We start from the raw sequence: 18,553 nt of genomic DNA, 5'->3' as shown, positions 1-18,553 counted from the left end.
AATGCCCCCTTGAGTGAAAATGGACGACTCCAAATCGAGTCTCGAAGTACCCTGCCAAGCAAGTCTATAAATTTCAGCATATAATTGACAATAATAGCAGTCGCCCAACCATGACCATTAATTATTAGCCAAGTATGTTAGATGCTAGGGCTACTTGATGGACAATTAGAACTCTGGCACGTCAAAACCATCCACTGAAACTGCTTCTTCCACATGTCCAGTCGACTTGCAAATCTCAAAGGCGCGGACGTGCATCGGGCGGATGGTTAGCGCGGCCGCCGTCGCAAAAGGCCCCAGCACCCGACCGACCGACGATTCCCCGTGAGACTGATTTCCCACACAGTCGAAAACGACTCGAACGACGGGCCTAACAATGTCGCCAGCGATACCGTCGCTGGTTGCGACCACACCTAACATATCATGTATATAAACCAGTCACAAAATATTAGTATATATATATATATATCAGTCACGAACGAGACATTGCAACGCCGCCCTGGTTTTAGGAATATACATATATATATATAGTCAAGTCGATTCGAACGAAATTGGAGTGCGGTGCACCAAATCGGCAGACAATCGATCGACCAATCAAAAACCAGGTCATGAATCAAGAGGCCAATCAAATCCAGTCTTCGACCAAATCCACATCGAACTCGTATGTGAATGAAATTAGTGTGACACGATTTTTACATAGAAACCGGAGTACAAACACAATCGACGATCGATGGATTTGGCGACTCAGCACTCAAAAGACCAACATTTTGGCTGAAACGAGAAAATATATTTTATATATATAGATATTCGTACCGGATGTTCGTCCACAGCAAACAAATGCGTGAGACGCAGCCGAATGCACTTTGGAGAGTGCGCTTCGAGTGACGTGAGGCCGACGTTGAGTGGCAGCCGGTCGATCCAAGAGTGATGGTCATGACTTGATGAAGGAACAATATGCCCATGGGCCACGGCCACTAGCGGAGTGAGATACCGATAGTACATGTCCAGTCGAAGCCTCTCCATGGCAGCATCCAACGGTCCCACGCTCAAAGCAACCGACCCGCGCACAGTTAGGCCTTGGATCACCACTGCATTGTCACCCACACTGAGCTACAAAAGTAAACAACATGAAGCACGAGATATATTGTCCTTTGCACCCAAACTTATTCGAGAAATCGAAGCCCAATTGTATACCATTCAATCAATGTATACCATACGAAAATTGAATATAAATAGTTCAACTGGGACAAATGGGCCAAAGCCTTGGCCTGCCATTGGTTGGAATTTAGGATTGAAGCAATTTCATTGGCTAGATTTCGATTATCTGCGCTATTCGATTGGACTACCCACTCCAACTTCGAATCATCGAATGTATAATACTACTGTACTACACTAGTGTAAATTTCTGCCAATCCAAAGTGCTGATGCGGTTTTTCAGTCCCTCAAAACCTGATATATACTCAACATTGTATAGTATAGTTTGTACAAGCTTAAATAGGGTCAAACGCAATTAGCTGATTCATTCTCTGGTCCAAAGTTGGGTGAAAAGCACGATATATAAGGTATATATATATACATCATGTAGCGAGCAAGAGATACTCCATGATGTATATTATAATGCGTTTGATAGGAAGTATATATAATTTATATATATATATATATTTGTACCGTTTCAAGTTCGTTCAAATGCTCGTTCACACCCTTGTGGTCGTCCTCGAGCAACCGACGGTGTACCATCACTTCCACCGATCCTATAGATATCCAATCCAAATAATTCAATCTTATTCATAACGAAAACTATACCGACCGCATATATTAATGAGTCGAGTGCATAAACAAACCCAACAATGAACAATCATTGGAGAACAAGAGAGACAGTACCATCTCTCAAACTGGCGACGCCTTGAGCTCTGTCTGTGACAACGTTAAACTGCGACACCGTGTCGCGGATGTACGTGGCCAGTGTCATGGGCACGTAGTTGGCCGCGATCGCCTCTTCGGCGCTGTTCACATTCAGCTCCCACGTGTCCCGATGGTTTCGAATGCGTTTTATAAACTCAAGGCCGTTCGAATCCGTGTACCACGTTTTCTATTGCAAAGTAAACATGTGTGACACGTGGTTTGGTTGGTTGAACTTGTTTCTGTGGATATGTATTTAATTATATTTATATATATAAAAGTATAGTCCAAATTAGTGTAACCAAGCCGGTCTTGAGCAAATGATCGAAAGGAGGCCGACATGCCAAATAACACAAGAACGTGTACAAAGTTCGACTGATAGTCCCGTTTGTCCATATATATACATGATTATATATATATATAAAGGTGTCATTTTGGTAGTACTATATATATATATTCATATTGATAGTAGGTAGGTAGGTACCGTACCTTGGACGCCACCGATGTGTCAAACCGAAGGATCACTTCTTTACCTTGGAGGTCGTCAACGGGGATCGGGCCCACCTATTGAAACTCCCCAAATAAGGTATATATATATATATATTTGTCAAGATTCATTACATTTAGACCTCGTCCAGCACACATTTATAAATCTATCAGTATACACAAATATATATATATATATGACTCGACGCACCGTCCATTCGACTTGCACTGACGAGTTCCACGGGTGCAGTTTATACTCCAACACTCCCCACCGTCCAAATTGAAACACACACGACGCCAGGACTGTTGTCTTTTGGCACTTGAACGATGTCACAGACGGCAACGGGTGCACTGTGGACGTATTGGGGTGGAAAATGTACGCGCCAGAGTTGGTCGGGTCTCCAGGCGTGGCGTGGGCTTGGTAATAAAATAGCCCCGAGTGGACTTTTATACTGGTATGCGTAGCCTTGTTTGTGATGGCAACGAGGGAGCCAGTAGCCGTGTCGACTTGAATTTGAACAAAGTCGTTGGATGCAGTCACCACCGACCCCCGCACAACTGACCACGAAGAAGAGGGTAAAGCATCCTTGGTCACTTGGTTGCTGTTTTGAGTTTCACTACTGGACTCGGCGACAACATGGTACACTTGCGACGTTAGCGGGGCGATCGCAGCTTGGACGATCAACTGATGGGATGCCGTGGATACTACTGAGTGCCCGGAATACACGGGCACTGAAGGCACTACGGCGCTGGGTACAATTGAGCCATTGGCTAGACGCACGACGAGAGGATCATTGGTGGAGGAGGGCGACGACGTGACGGGCAACGTGATGGCGAACGTGTGCGCAACCGGCAACGGATTGTACACGACAAATGAAAAGTTGGTGGTAGTACTAGTAGTAGTACTAGTAGTAGTGGGGCCACAGATGCTCACGTTGGCCGACAAGCAAAACGACCACGGGGGAGACGACGCGTAGTTGCTTAGCAACGAGTTGAGTACGTCTTGCCCATCGGCTAATCCTTCAGCCAATCGCTGGGCGTAATCTGCAGCCACCGCCTGCTTTTCCGTGCCCGTGATCCCGTCGTGGTGCATTGTGAGGCTCACCGACGCCAACAAATGGTTGAGCTATATAGATATATATATTTAGGTACATGAGTTGAATTAATATTTATCAAAATCGAAGAATATCAAGGGATGGGTGATGTACTCGAAATATATATTTAAAAAATAGTAGAGTACAATAAAAATATCCTACAAGTGGACACCTCGTTGCACGAATAAACATAAACGCACGACAACGAGTTTCGGGGGGATTGCTATATATATATATATATATATCGAATCCTAATCCTTTGTAGTCTTCTACAAGTGTGGACACTAGACTGTATACTTTCAATTGGCCAACAAAATATGTGTACATAGTACTAGTAGTGGTCAAATACGAATATAATATTTTAATAATAATCACACGAAACAAATAAACAAAGGCACATAATACTAGTACAAGCCATCGTACGCTGGAAACTGGACTGCCGTGCCACACTTCCAACTGCCGAAGGGCTTGCAGGGCGCTATTGGCCACACGAATGTATCGCTTGAGCGCCGGTCGACTGGTAAAGTAGCCGTTCCTAATAAATATATATTTAAAATCTCAAGTTGTCGATAAAATAGCAATTAGATCAAAGCGTACCAGTAACCATTCGCTCGATCAGCATACGGAAAAAAGTCGTCGGTCTTGGTGGTCCACTGAAGCGATTTGTCTTGCAATTTCACGTCGGTATAGTTTCCCAATGTCGAGTAAAATACATTCACACGGCCTTCTTGGTTGGTATAATGGATCAACTTGTCCAAATTTTTAAACCACTTGACCGCATTTTGGAACTTGAAATCTTCGCCCATGGGCCAAAATATATGGTTGCCTAAGATAGACAGCTTTAGTTAATAGTTGCACCACCCCAAGCTAGTCGATGCACAAATCAACTTCATCGGTCCAGTATATATTGTTGGGTTGAATCCGAATGTATCGTCAGAATTAGCCAATCAGATTGTAGGACACCGTCAATTCAATCCATCAACATGTAATTCATGCGGACTCAAAATTAGTGTTATCTACTTCACCACGATATTTTTTTACATACAAAAGGGAGTACAAAGAAATCGATCGATGGATTTAGCGCATCCGTACAAAAGTCCAAATTGACAGGACAAATTAAATATTACAGTATTCGCATATCCATCCCCGAAAACACTCTCAAGAAAAGCATGGAAATATTGTCGATTTGATACAAATTTGGGGAGGGGGTGCAATCAAATCGCGCCGACCAAACCGATCCACCTGATTGGTTGAATTTCATTGAGAACTTTTTGATTGGCAAATAATTTTGAGCTAATCTGAAGTAGCCAATCAAATCGATTTAGATTCCAACGAGAAACCACACTACAACACGAAATTTCACTCGAAAGCATGTAAATATTAATATTCTTTTTATTCTGACACTGCTTACCCTTGGTGTACTTGGCGCGTTGCAAACTCAACTCGACAAACGATTTCACGCGATCACACACGTTATAATCGTGAAGGTACGGGTCATCCTTTACTGGGGGGTTCTCGTCAAAGTAAAAGCCAGGCGGCGCACCGTACGAATTCTCTTGAATCATGCCTAAACAAGAAATATATATTAATTTAAATACTTATGGTGCTCAAGTTGTGTTGGTACAACACTATATATTCGTCTATGGCCATTGATCACGTTACCCGTAAAGACCGATTCGTTGCGGGAAGGAGACGGCTTCCATATAAATTCTATTCAAAGCATATTATTACAGAGAAACGAAAAATATATAAATATATATGCAAGGAAACGAAAAACGCAAGAATATAATAACATATGCATTTACATCGAAACGAAACAAAAAAATATAATTATATATATATAGAAACACGAAAACAATATATATATAGAAAACAAACCCAAATCTTTGTTGAGTTTGCGTTTAGCGTAGTCTTGGTAATCCATGCGAGCAAAATATAGTGCGTCAAAGCCGATGCCACTCGACAAGAGCGAGCCTTGGGTTGCCGAGTGCCCAAATGGATCGATCTGCCATCCAATGCGCGGAATCACTCTAATTCAACGTTAAAATATAATGAAATGAGACGAAAATTGCTCAAAAACTAGCTCACATACCCAAATTCATCCAGTAGAAACTTGTGGCCCAGGGCAGTTTGATCGAGAAGCGTGGTATAGTGCGGCGTCGCTTCGTCGTGCATGACCCATCCGCCGTTGGCCGACAGATCCAATTGGCCGTTGGTTACCAATTGTTTGAACGACTCTTTTGTCGCGTTCGACTGTTCACGCCACCTAGGAATAAGAATTAGCATTGAAATAACAAAGCCGAGTCTGGACGTTATAGAAAAAATAAAGTCATGCTAATGGAGGTCCCTTTAAAAAACAATAGGAAAGAGAAGATTTGTATGGAGGCGACAAGATGCCTGAAATAGCATGGGGGTAGTAATAGTAGACGGTTTGCAGTTCAAACTATATATTTTTGTCAGAAAACAGTAATAATACCAAACTATATATTTTTGTCAAGAAAACAGTAATAATACCAAACTATATATTTTTGTCAGAAAACAGTAATAATACGACGAATGAGGTCAATTTATAGAGGTCAGATTTGGTCGCCAACCATACAAAAGCTATCGTTTGAAAAAATGTTTTCTGATATTTTCGTGGCAGACACGTATGGAAAGTGAAAAATCATGACAAATATAATTAAGTGCCGGACAATTACAATTATATATTAATTGTCAAGGGTAGCGAGTCCAACAAGAATTTTAATTAATTGAGGCAACAATATTGTATCTTTTGTATTGAAATTTAATGCAATTTGACGATTAAATACTTTGAAGTGTTTCATTGCAGGGAATTTGAGGCTGTAATACAATGGTTAATGGATTATACTCGGGTCAATATCTACATTAAAATAGAGTTTTCCCATATCCTAAGCCCAACAAATCCTTTAAATTAGCATACGTTTATGGAATCAACTTGTCAAAAAGTTCATAATACATTGCAAGAACGAGATCAAATCGATTCGAGTTTACGTACCATCGCCGAAGGAAGGCTTGCTCGACATACATAAAGCGGCGGTCGGGGTTCTTGTGTAGCTCCACGAGCACCGTGTCCAAGATGTAGTCAACTTGTTCGGTAAAGTACTCGTCCACAGTCAAGAGCCACCCGGCGTCGTCGTGCGTGTGCGGGATCAAGTGCACGTTCACAACGTCGTCCGCATACCCGTGAAACGTCGTGTTGTAGGCGGCATTCACAGGGTACCGCGGCGTCCACCCGTCGCATTCACGTAGCGGAGGCGTCTTGTGCACGGCACTGTCGGTCCCTTGCAGCAGCATGGCCACCAAGACAGCAGGAACGAGCGCGCTCAACATGTCGTCGACGCAGTCAATGAATGAAGCAAAGCCTAGATGATCTCCAAAATGGGCATTTCGAAGCACGTGGGTGGCTGATCCAGCCAAATCAGAACTATTTTTTCGTGTTTTTTTCATTTTTATCAAATTCTTAGCCAATCAACGGTCGACATAAGATCGAAAAGGCAAAATTTAGGACCCTTTTGGCCAATTATTGAGCATTTTTTGTAAGCACATCGTGCTCCAGTTTCAGGGATACTAAAAGTACCTTTTCGTTGTGTGGAATTCCCTTATTAGTATAGTATAGGGCTGAGGGAAAACAGTGACAGTCAGTAAAATCCATTCAATTCCACAATACATTGGGAGTGGTTGTATACTTTGACCTTGGATTCTGTGATGAGTATAAACCCTAGGAAGACTGTGTTGTTCCAAAAGGGTTGACTTAGGCTTCACGGCGGCTGCAATAATAGAATAACGTTATTAGTATGGCGCTACGGTATATGAATACAAGTGTACGTGTAACGTTAAGTTACTGTATAAAATGCATACCTGTTGGAAGATTATGACCTTGTTTTAAGGGAATTTAAGGCCGAGGAACTTCAAAAATGGAAAAGGATACTTCAAATTATATCTTCAACAGCAGCATCCCACACTGTACTGTAATTGGGTGAGTGGTAGGTTTATTTGTGTCAAGTTCACGATGCTTTTACCATACACTTCGATTTAATAATAATACTCAAATACTAGTGCCCCTTAACTTGCATTTCAATTCTAACTAATACTACTATAGTAGGGTTAACCATGCCTTCACAGCCACACAACCAAATACCTACTGACTGCGCGTACCCGGAACTAGTACAGTACTATTAATAGTACACGGTAAATCCGTTTTCCATATTTCGTTAATAAATCTAAATGGTCTGATTGATCATCAAAGCCTCGGAAAAATACCACAAATACTGTCCCCACGGGAAACAAATAAAACAGTTACCTGGTCGAAGGCACAAATCTGCTGGAAATCTATCGCATATAGATTGGTCGCACCCATTGGTTTGTACGAGCCACAAGCCCTCCAGTCGAAACATTTTCTGTGGCATTGAAGCCAAGCCTTATGACGGAATACAGTACATAGCCATTATTTCGCTTGCGTAAAACGTTCTTAGGGAATTCATCTACCGGTACTGTGGTTAGGCTATTTGCTGCATGATTTGCTGGCAGTCAATACCAAACAGTACAACATGAAATCGTACATGGTGCCGAGTACACTTCTGATCTCGATTGTCTCCGCCGCGGTATCACTAACGTTATACTACCACGTTGAGTCCGAAGTGTACCATTGCGCAAGTGGATTTCCACTTGGTGTGTGCCACCAGTAGTACGGCTAGGTAGAGAAACGTTACAATAATAAATACTTTATAAGTATGGGTCATTTTCGATTGTTTATATGTACAAATACAATACTCCTACAAGTATGTCCTAAGCACCATTCATTCACGGATGTGCGTGGGCTATCAACTGCATTTCATTTTCTTGTATGGGTAGAGTAAACTTCAATATGTACCATCCCCTTGAGCTCCCTCCATGTCCTGGAAACAGAGACATTTGAGCCACGTTATTGTATTTTGAAGTGGTTCGTATCCGGATACTGGATTTCCCATCACAAAAAAGGCCATCGTATCCGGAGTTTTTCTGAGCACTTGACACAACTTTTGCTTTGCGTGTCATGGTGAAAGTGTGGTCAGCAGTAGCGGCGGCAACGGCGGCAACAGCCGGCGCACACACTCATCGACCCTTGGAATGCGACCACTGGCATCCAAGGTACCCTTCTGATGGGCACTACAACACGACGGCATCGATCTCGACGGACAAGCTCAACGTGCACTTGATTCCCCACACCCACGACGACCCTGGCTGGCTGCTCACCGTAGACCAGTACTTTACGCAGGAAGTCGACTACATCTTGGACACGGTCGTGACCGAGTTGCAAAAGGACCCGAACCGCCGCTTCATGTATGTGGAGCAAGCATTCTTTCAGCGCTGGTACGGACAAAAAGTACTCATATACACACCTCTTATGGACTGTGAATGCTATTTACATGTAGGTGGCGTGAGCAGACCAAAGAAACCAAGCAACTAGTTAAGCAACTCGTGAAGAACGGCCAATTGGATCTGTCGGCCAACGGCGGGTGGGTCATGCACGACGAAGCGACTCCGCACTACACGACGATGCTCGATCAAACTGCTTTTGGCCACAAGTTTCTACTGGATGAATTTGGGTACATGAGCTAGTTTCAGAGAATTTTCACCTCATTTTAACCTTGAATTAGTGTGATCCCGCGCATTGGTTGGCAGATCGATCCATTTGGCCATTCATCGACCCAAGGCTCGCTCTTGTCGGCAGGCATTGGCTTTGACGCTCTGTACTTTTCGCGCATTGACTACCAAGACTATGAAAAACGCAAAAAGGATAACACGTTGGGTACGTAAGAGATTATATATATATATGATGAAAGCATACTTGAATGAATATGCTGTAGAATTCATGTGGAAGCCGTCGGCGTCTCGCAACGACTCGGTGTTTACAGGTACAGTATTGAGTATCGAAGGGGAAAACTGTAAAACTCTATATATAATAAAAAGTGAGGCATTAGTAATATACAATTGAATTTCCAATACCAATCAATGACACAAACAACGTAGTATTGTGAATTTGCTATAAACTTCCAAAATCCGACTGGTTTGTCTAATCAATATAAAATCACGCTGGAGTTCTGATTGGATGAATACACTTGACATTTCTGTAAGAGCCAATTAAATCCACTCAACATTGGATTACCCAATAGTGTCGATTCGATTCGATGGAGTCCCTGTTGAAACTTTATATCTTGTGGATTTGAATACGTGCCAAACGTGTATGAAATAGTGAGTGAATAAATACATATATATATTCGTAGATGCAACAGATTGGATTATAAGTTATATTATGTTGTGGTGGTGGTCATAGACCTGTCGTCTTGTGTATATATGCCTAAACGTGTATGAACTATGTAATATATATATATATATATATACCTATCCATTATAAGAGTTTTATTATATATGATTTGGTGGTGGTGGTTGTAGGCGTGATGCAGGATGGGTATGGCGGACCCAGGGGCTTTTATTTCGATCAAGATGCCCCGATTAAAGACGATCCGTACCTACACGACAACAACATTTGCGATCGCATCAACACATTCGTAGACCAAAGCTTGGCGCGCGCTCAGCATTCGCAAGGTAACTACATAATTCATCCATATACATCTACCAATTGGTGCATTTAAAATATATCTTTGAATTGTTTGTTTATAGTGTTTTTGACAAATGGTGTGAATTCGCTACAAATTTCCAAATTCTGCGTGGTTTGGCTACTCAATATTGAATCACGCTGGAGGCTCTGATTGCTTGAATATATACTTTTATCCTTTCTGTAAGAGCCAATCAAATCTACTTGAAATTGGATTTGCCAATAGCATCGATGATTCGTGATTCGATTCGGCGGCGAGATTATTCGATTCGACGGGATCAGGGAATTTGTATCGAATATACCACAATATTTAAGACTTAGTTTTCCTACTACGGTCGATTTCGGCGTAGGCAACCACATCTTTTGGCCCGTGGGTGAAGATTTCAAGTTCCAAAATGCGGTCAAGTGGTTTAAAAATTTGGACAAGTTGATCCATTATACCAACCAAGAAGGCCGCGTGAATGTATTTTACTCGACATTGGGAAACTATACCGACGTGAAATTGCAAGACAAATCGCTTCAGTGGACCACCAAGACCGACGACTTTTTTCCGTATGCTGATCGGGCGAATGGTTACTGGTACGCTTTGATTCTAGTGTACCCTTCCTTGTGTTTGATATATATATATATAATTTAACGAGATCTATGCAAAGTGTATAGATATAATGTATATAGATATCCCTTGGCATAGATTGTTTTGCATCGAAATATTATATTCTGGACTGATTTTTGCATCCAACTTGTCGATGGGTAAACTGGAGATTTGAGTGGTATGTATATATGTAGGTCTGGGTACTTTACAAGTCGCCCAGCGTTGAAACGATACATTCGGGTAGCCAACAGCCTTTTGCAAACACTTCGCCATTTGGAAGTGTGGGCCGGTAAAACAACCACGGGAGTACGTTCTGATTTATAATATTGTGTTGTTCTGGAGTACGTTTTATGATTCATATTTGTCTTGCCATGTTCGCAAAAAGTGGAAAGTCCGCGAGTTTTGAGTCTTCCATAACATATTTTATTTTATACAGTGTTCAAGTCATAATGATTAAAAATTTATATCCTTCACTATATTTTTTCTAAACATAAATATATACTATTATTATATTTTAATGTTTATAACAAAAATAATAGATAATTTCAATTGATTCACCTTGTTTGATCGGTGTCATGCAGGTCCACCAATTGGCGGCGTCGGTCGGGTTAAGTTTACACCACGATGGGATCACGGGTACGGAGAAGCAGGCGGTGGCAGACGACTACGCGCTTCGTCTGTCGGAAGGAGTCGCCGCGGGCACCGCGCGCCTGAACGACCTCCTGCGCCCGTTCTCGAGCCAGCCATTTGCTCTGTGTTTGCTCACCAACATGAGCCTCTGCAACACGACCGATTCGGATCCATTTACTTTCTTTGTGTACAATCCGCTGGCTGTGGCCCGTTCGTATACCATTGAACTCCCGATCATTGCCAAGAATGCAGCGGTAGAGCTGGCGAATGGCACGGCTGTCCCGAGTGTTGTGGTTCCGTTTGTACCAGTATATTCGCAACCCATTGCAAACGCGGCGCCGCATCAATTGGTGGTGCAGGCCCACGTCCCGCCTCTCAGTTGGTTGGTCTACCATGTAACCTTTCCCAAAGCTTCGTCATCGGAGGAGTCGACTAATGGATGGGATGTGGTGACGGAATCCATCATGTCCGCTGAAAACGAGTTTGTCCGTGTCGAAGTCAACACGGTCACGGGATCGCTCGTGTCGCTAACTAACAAGGCGACCCAGACCAAACTCAACGTGACCTCTTCGTTGTTGTACTATCAGGCGTATGGGAAACAAGGGGATTCGTGCTCGTCGGGAGCGTATTTGTTTCACCCAAACACGTCGGCGGTGCACAATTTGCCGTCTGTGACATCGTTCAAGTGCCAGAAAACAGTGTTGCTGGCGTCGTGTGTGTTTCAATTTGGCACGTGGGGGTCGTTGCAGTACAAGTTGCGCGCGTGGGACCACTCGGTGGTCGTGGAATGGACGGTATGGTGTATATAAACACTGGTTGTGTTGTTGATTTTGGGTATTTTTCAGTCGTGTGTGTACTTATTGCTAGGGGACGAATCGTTCGATATATTTAGACATTTGTCAAATACTACACAATGAAAACTTGATGATGAATGTAGTTTTGTGTATGGAGACAAAGTATTCGAATTTATATATATATATATCTACTCCATTTCCCGTTCAAATTGAAATGCATTTCCAGTCAATGTGAAATGAACACGTTCGAAACACGACAAATCAACATGAATTCTTTAATATTCAACTTGAAACATACTTTATTTCATATATATTCTGGTGTATGACTTGGATAAAGAAGGATGAGGTAGACATGATGATTGACTCACTATTGTATACTGAAAGGTAGTATAATTAATCACCTTATGGTCACTATACTATAGTTGAAGTAAGTTTAACGTTTCATGTTGAGATGTGATCGTTTTGAATATTTTAATTTATATATATATATGTATTATTTTATAGGTTGGACCCATTCCCATTGACGACGACAAAGGCAAAGAAGTGATCCTTCGGTTTGATACGTCGATCCAGTCCGAGGTAACTAACAATCTACAATACATATGTATTGTATATATATTGGGTCTTGATCTTTAATAACAGAAACAGTCTATCTAAAGACGGCAATATATATACATATATTTGTTCTATATATTGAAACCTAAACTAGAAAACGTGGTACACGGATTCGAACGGGTTGGAGTTTGTAAAGCGCGTACGAGACTACCGCGAGACTTGGAACTTGACGCTGCACAACGAAGAAGAAAAGGTCGCAGCCAACTACGTGCCCATCACGATTGCCACGTATATCCGAGACAAGTCGAATCAATTCAACGTCATCACAGACAGAGCCCAAGGCGCGGCCAGTTTGAAAGACGGTAAAATACCATATTGTCGACTTCAATGAGATATTTTAGTATAACTTCTATTTTATGACTAGGGTCGATTGAAATCATGGTGCACCGGCGGTTGCTTTTCGACGACCACAAAGGGGTCGGTGAAACTTTAAATGAAACGGAAACGGTACGCGATCTGAAATAACTAATGTCATGTTGGCATTATTTTAGTCCTAGTATTACTGTGTTTGTCGTACATTGCACGATGTAATTAAATTTGAACAATTTATTGACAATATCAATTGTATAATGGATTCAAGACAATTAGATTGAATGATGTAATTATATTCACTTTATATATATTGCATGGTGCATATCAAGGACAAATACGGTAGGACGTGCTGCAAGTACTTACTACCTCTGTCCCGAAGTAGTTGCAACATTATTTGGGATTCTCGACTTCCGAAAATGGTTATTTCACTATTTCAAATATAAATCTGCATTTTCTATTGATTTCAAAGGAGTATTACATAAACAAGAAGTTGTTAAATCAATATATATATATATATATATATATATATATATATTATTTGGAAATAAATAAAATATATTTGATAACAGTGGTATGAATAGTAGTACTTCGTTTCATATTGTACGAAGTATATATCTTACTTATTGTATAAATACAGGTGGAGTTTGCCAACCAGAAGAAGACGACAACGCAGGGCCTGACGGTGCGCGGGTCGATAGCGCTAAGTGTTGGCCCCGTACATTCTGCGATGGAGTTTCTTCGGGTGGAAGTGCACCAGCGCCATCTCGACGCTCTCGTGGCTGTGACAAAGTTGAACCCGCAGCTCCATTTGCCGTCGAATCCGTCGGTGGCCCCGCGGCTGCCCCGAAACGTCGGGCTGACGTCGATGCAAATCGTAGCCAGCACATCGTGCCTTGTCGTTCGACTGACCCACCTCTTTGCTATACACGAGCATCCCGTACGTACATAAACAAAAACAGACGCAATATATGTGTGACAAGCAGTTTTATATTAATTGTGAAGGGTAGATGAATAACCTTACGTAAAGTGTTTTTAATTGACGATATGTAGATATGTTATAATGATCTTACTGTGAAATAGTGTATGTCTTGTGCTTCGAATATTTTGTCGTTGTGGCATTCGACAAGTGATGCGAGGGATGTTGGGTCAAAGGGCATATGTATTTGTGATGATAATTTGTTTCATTTTGATTTGAATTGTTTTCAATCATACTATGTTATTGTGTGTTCTACTCAAAATTTCCTCTGGCGATTTGGTTGAATGAACCGCCGAGACCTTCGAAATTTCATATAAAACTGAGTTGAACAGGTATCTTTGTGACTGTAATGCGACAATCAATCTATTTCGCCAATCAAATTGCAACAGCCATTCTTTGTAGCCAATCATACTCCTTTGCTCGATTAGTTGGCGATTTCAACCATCCCCCAAAATAGGGAATTTGACTGAAAAGCACAATACATATATAGATATATTCATACACAAAACTTCGTTGCAGCCATGGGATTATGCTAGGGATGATGTACCAAATGAAAGATGAAACCCTGAATGGTGCAGTTACTATTAAAAACCATCAAACCAATCTTTGGACTTATGTTTAGGGTTGGTCTGGATGCCACCCCATATATTGTTTTGAAACAGTCTGCAAAATTTTCCCAAAGTATCATATTCTATGAAAAATAGAGAAAAGAAATATCTACAAGGTTGTTTGGATGCCAGCTGAATTATGGAAACATTATTATATCGATCCAATTGAAGTGCAAGACAGACTTGAACTGACCACAAACCTCCATAAAACATCCGATTCTCAAGCAAATTGTGGCATAACGTTTTAGACTTTGGTGGCATCCAGACGTATGCAATCTCGAAAAATGGAATATTTCGATTTTGCTAACTCTTCTTGGAAAAACGGCCATTTTATGCCTTTTTTCATGGCATCCAGACCCGTCCTAAGGATACCAAAAATAATAATAATATTATATAGTTATTATATTTGAAACGAGAACTGTATTATATTTTAGACCTAGATATGTATGATATATATATATATATATATATATATATATATATTCATGTATTTATTTCTATATTATATAAATCTATTCATTTTATGTTTTTGATTTATACACATGAAAGTGTGTCTAGTATAGAATAATGCTGGACAACATACATACTGTATGTATATGTTGCACCGATGGATAATGTGTGTGACTTATATATTGTAGGTATGGTCCACGGTCGCGAGGGTGGATTTAAATGATTTGTTGGGCGGCCACTGGTGCACGTATCGCGTGACGGAAGTGAGTTTGTCTGCCAACCGAATCATTGGACACACCCAAAATAGCACGTTGGTGACGCTGGAGCCAATGCAAGTGCGGGCATTTCAAGTGTGTGAAGGACACAACACGATGAACGCCACGGCGGTGTATGATCCTTTTGTGACAGATTTAGCTGCACAAGACATTCCCATCGACTCGGACATGCAGGCTCAAGTATAATCCACAGTAATTTCTCCACATACGACAACCTGGATGGAGCAAATAGTGTTACGATGATAAAGAACATGCTTCTGTAGCGATGGGTGGTATTATTCATACTGGTAGACGAGCAAACGTGAGAGTGGGTTCGTTCCATAGCAAGGTCCTACCGATTGCATTCACGTTGTTACTGGATTGCAGTATACAGTACTACAGTCTGAAACAAAACTAACGTTATAGCCAAAAAATTGAAGTTGGCAAATAACCGCCTCACAATGAGCTCACCAGATAACATCTGTTCGAATGGTACTGTACATGTTGTGTTTGTATGTAAACTATGTATGTGGATTCCGTTTAATTTTTCTTTCTTTTTTTAAATACCATTCGAACAGATGTTATCTGGTGAGCTCATTGTGAGCGGTTATTTGCCAACTTCAATTTTTTGGCTATAACGTTAGTTTTGTTTCAGACTGTAGCTTGATCATGTTGCGTTCAATCATACATCAATGCATTGATTGCACTGTCCTAATTAACTGTACTACCAGGACGACGTTGAATGGCAACGTAACATACAAACGTTATTGGGGATGATTCGACACCGAATAATCGAATCACGAATCGACGCTATTGGCTAATCAAATTTCGAGTCGATTAGATAGAATGGAAAGCACATTCAACCAATCAGAACTCCATTTTGATTCAATAATATTGATTACAAACCACGTGACGTTTGGAAGTCGAACGTTATAGCGAATTCACAATACTGGATACAGACCTTTTTGCAGTTAACATGGACACATGTCCAAAGTGTTTGCCTCCGTGCAAATAGACTAAGTGTGCCCGAGTACTCCCTTTGAACTGCAATGGTGTACTAACGTTATTCGTAGTACTGTGCGTGAAGGGATATGTCTTGATGCTGATTGGACAAAATGACTGCAATTGAGTGGCAATTTGTAGCCAATCCGAGCCATTTTTTGTAAAACTAGCCAATCAATTTGCTTCCACAGAAAGGCCGGAAGTTCAGATTTCGTTAACGTTAGACATTTCCAAAGCTCACATTCCAAGATGCTCCACCTGCGCTGTGTCGTCGTCGGCAAGGGACACCCTTTCTCCGTCGCCATCGCATCCAACGCAAGTGTCCGTGAACTCAAGACCAAGGTCTTCGGGGAGAACCTCCATATGACGACCAGTGTCGCAGACGACCTACAGCTGTACCGTGTGGACGGCCTGGAGGAAGGTGACGACGGCCAGGTGTTGCACCACGGGAACTTCGTGGACATGACACTAGCGTCCTTGAGTGGGTTTGGCGATGACAAGACCAACATGCCTGCAACCTCGTTCCTGTCGCGATGGTTTAACACGGCAGACGTGGCGGTCTCTGCTCGACAGATTCACGTTGTGGTGTCTTCTTTCGACGACTTGGGCGACCAGACGCGCTGGACGGAACTCAACGATGTACTTCCACGTCGCAAGGCACTGCGACATCGTGGTGTGGATTCAGCAGCGATCTCGGACGTATCATGGTCCGACGTCCGTGCCGTGTTTGACAAGTACACGATCAAACAAGAGTTCCCGAGACAAGCCATTCCAGCACAAGCCATGGATGCATTGGACATATACCTCAAGATGATCGCCATGTCATTCGGCCCTATAGATGCCAGCAGTAGTGACGCGACGACGCGGAAGTACTTTATCACTCCTATTTTCCTCCACGTGGCGTCTGCTGCCGGCGCCAATATGGTGCTGGACGAAGAAGTCCGTGGAATGCGGGTCCGAATGCACGGACGACTCGACTTTGTGCTTGTTCGCGGCGTAACGAGGATCTGCCTCGTCCAAACAACGGACGGCGACATGACGCAAGCGATGGCGGACGTTTTGCTGGCGTGCGAAGCCGTGGCCGATGCGGAAGACGCGGCGGTGGTGTATGGCATTGCGACAGATTGCTTGAGCTGGGTCTTTGTGAAGCGGGAACGGAGCCACATCCTCACGGCGGAGATGAGCGTCCAAGTAGGCGACGACCGCCACCTGCCACCCGAGTCAGTACAGCGAGTGGCCGAAACCATCCACGCCATGCTCATGGTGATGAATTAGTAGTCTTGATAACGTACTAGTTGGCCAAGTTATGGTGCACTTGATAGTGACCTGAATTCGAGCTTCCTCGATTCTGAGAGTTGCTGCATGAAGCTGAAAGGTTGGGTGTTCTTTTTGTCCCCGTCGAATCACGAATCGATGCTATTGGCTCATCCAATTTTGAGTGGATTTGATTGGCTCTTACAGAAACACAAGTTATAGTCCGCCAATCAGAACTTCCAGCGAGATTCACAATATTGATTAAAAAACCACGTGAATTTCGGAAATATGTAGTGACTTCTTGTCGATTTGACACAAATTGCGCTATCGTATCAAACGCCAGTGCCACTTTAACCTATCGAACGTCCATTTTGCGCGCCATTCTTGAACTAGCATTCGACGAGCCATGACCGCAGACGACAGTCCGGCCTGGAACACGCAATCATCGCAGACGTCCCAACCGACACACTCGCAAGGCGACCACAGACACTTTGCGCGAGAAGCACCCGGTTGCATCGTACTTGGTGATCCAGTTTGAAATGGTTTGCTTGTTCTTTCCGTACACAGCAGCAAGCTGTCGACGCTTCATCCCCACGAAGACGTAGCAAGTACAGACAGTGCATGACTGTGTTTGGACTTACATGCTGTGAGAGTGCCGGTGCTCATCGTCGCCTAGGCGCTTGGTGTGCGATCTGCTTTGTCGTGGAAATATCTGTTCTGTCGTTTGACCCAATCAAATTGGGGCAATTTTGAAAGCGCCAATCGAATCGATTTGCGAACGACATGTGGTTTTTTAGGAATTCACGCCAAAATCCAAAATTTCGCTCGAAAGCACAAATATTTACTCCAATTTACTTCATCGGGTTGAATGGTATTCATAGTTTCGGTTCTTTTGCTCTGATTTCTACTCAAAAATTAAGAGCAAAATAGGAGGGATCCTTGTAATTCTGATGTTGCTTTGAAATGCTTTGAAA

The 18,553-nt window shown here is 42.4% G+C and overlaps 3 protein-coding genes across 3 annotated transcripts; 2 read left to right on the top strand and 1 right to left on the bottom strand.

Moving 5' to 3' along the window:
- Nucleotides 1-83: 83 nt before the first annotated feature.
- Nucleotides 84-6,865, bottom strand: H257_15245 (hypothetical protein). The gene is made up of 13 exons (XM_009843269.1): nucleotides 6,493-6,865; nucleotides 5,569-5,742; nucleotides 5,355-5,506; nucleotides 5,139-5,186; nucleotides 4,888-5,043; nucleotides 4,074-4,302; nucleotides 3,900-4,011; nucleotides 2,594-3,508; nucleotides 2,386-2,460; nucleotides 1,879-2,086; nucleotides 1,666-1,748; nucleotides 811-1,107; nucleotides 84-410 (listed from the first exon to the last, which is right to left on the bottom strand). Exons 1-13 carry the CDS (start codon nucleotides 6,825-6,827, stop codon nucleotides 267-269), a joined length of 2,928 nt encoding a protein of 975 aa, XP_009841571.1. The 5' UTR covers nucleotides 6,828-6,865; the 3' UTR covers nucleotides 84-266.
- A 1,664-nt stretch (nucleotides 6,866-8,529) lies between these two features.
- H257_15244 (hypothetical protein) lies at nucleotides 8,530-15,610 on the top strand (the record flags this gene model as incomplete). Its single annotated transcript, XM_009843268.1, has 13 exons — nucleotides 8,530-8,846; nucleotides 8,909-9,082; nucleotides 9,134-9,285; nucleotides 9,344-9,391; nucleotides 9,930-10,082; nucleotides 10,443-10,671; nucleotides 10,879-10,990; nucleotides 11,266-12,108; nucleotides 12,613-12,687; nucleotides 12,818-13,025; nucleotides 13,088-13,170; nucleotides 13,673-13,972; nucleotides 15,258-15,610. 13 exons carry the CDS (start codon nucleotides 8,530-8,532, stop codon nucleotides 15,528-15,530), a joined length of 2,967 nt encoding a protein of 988 aa, XP_009841570.1. The 3' UTR covers nucleotides 15,531-15,610.
- Nucleotides 15,611-16,559: 949 nt separating this feature from the next.
- On the top strand, nucleotides 16,560-17,656 carry H257_15243 (hypothetical protein). Its single transcript, XM_009843267.1, has one exon. It carries the CDS (start codon nucleotides 16,575-16,577, stop codon nucleotides 17,598-17,600), a length of 1,026 nt encoding a protein of 341 aa, XP_009841569.1. The 5' UTR covers nucleotides 16,560-16,574; the 3' UTR covers nucleotides 17,601-17,656.
- Nucleotides 17,657-18,553: the final 897 nt, after the last annotated feature.

Source organism: Aphanomyces astaci (assembly GCF_000520075.1).
Source record: "Aphanomyces astaci strain APO3 unplaced genomic scaffold supercont1.68, whole genome shotgun sequence".
NCBI classification, from domain to species: Eukaryota; Oomycota; class Saprolegniomycetes; order Saprolegniales; family Verrucalvaceae; genus Aphanomyces; species Aphanomyces astaci.
The sequence above is the reverse complement of the archived record's forward strand: the minus strand, read 5'-3'. Positions and strand labels throughout refer to the sequence as shown.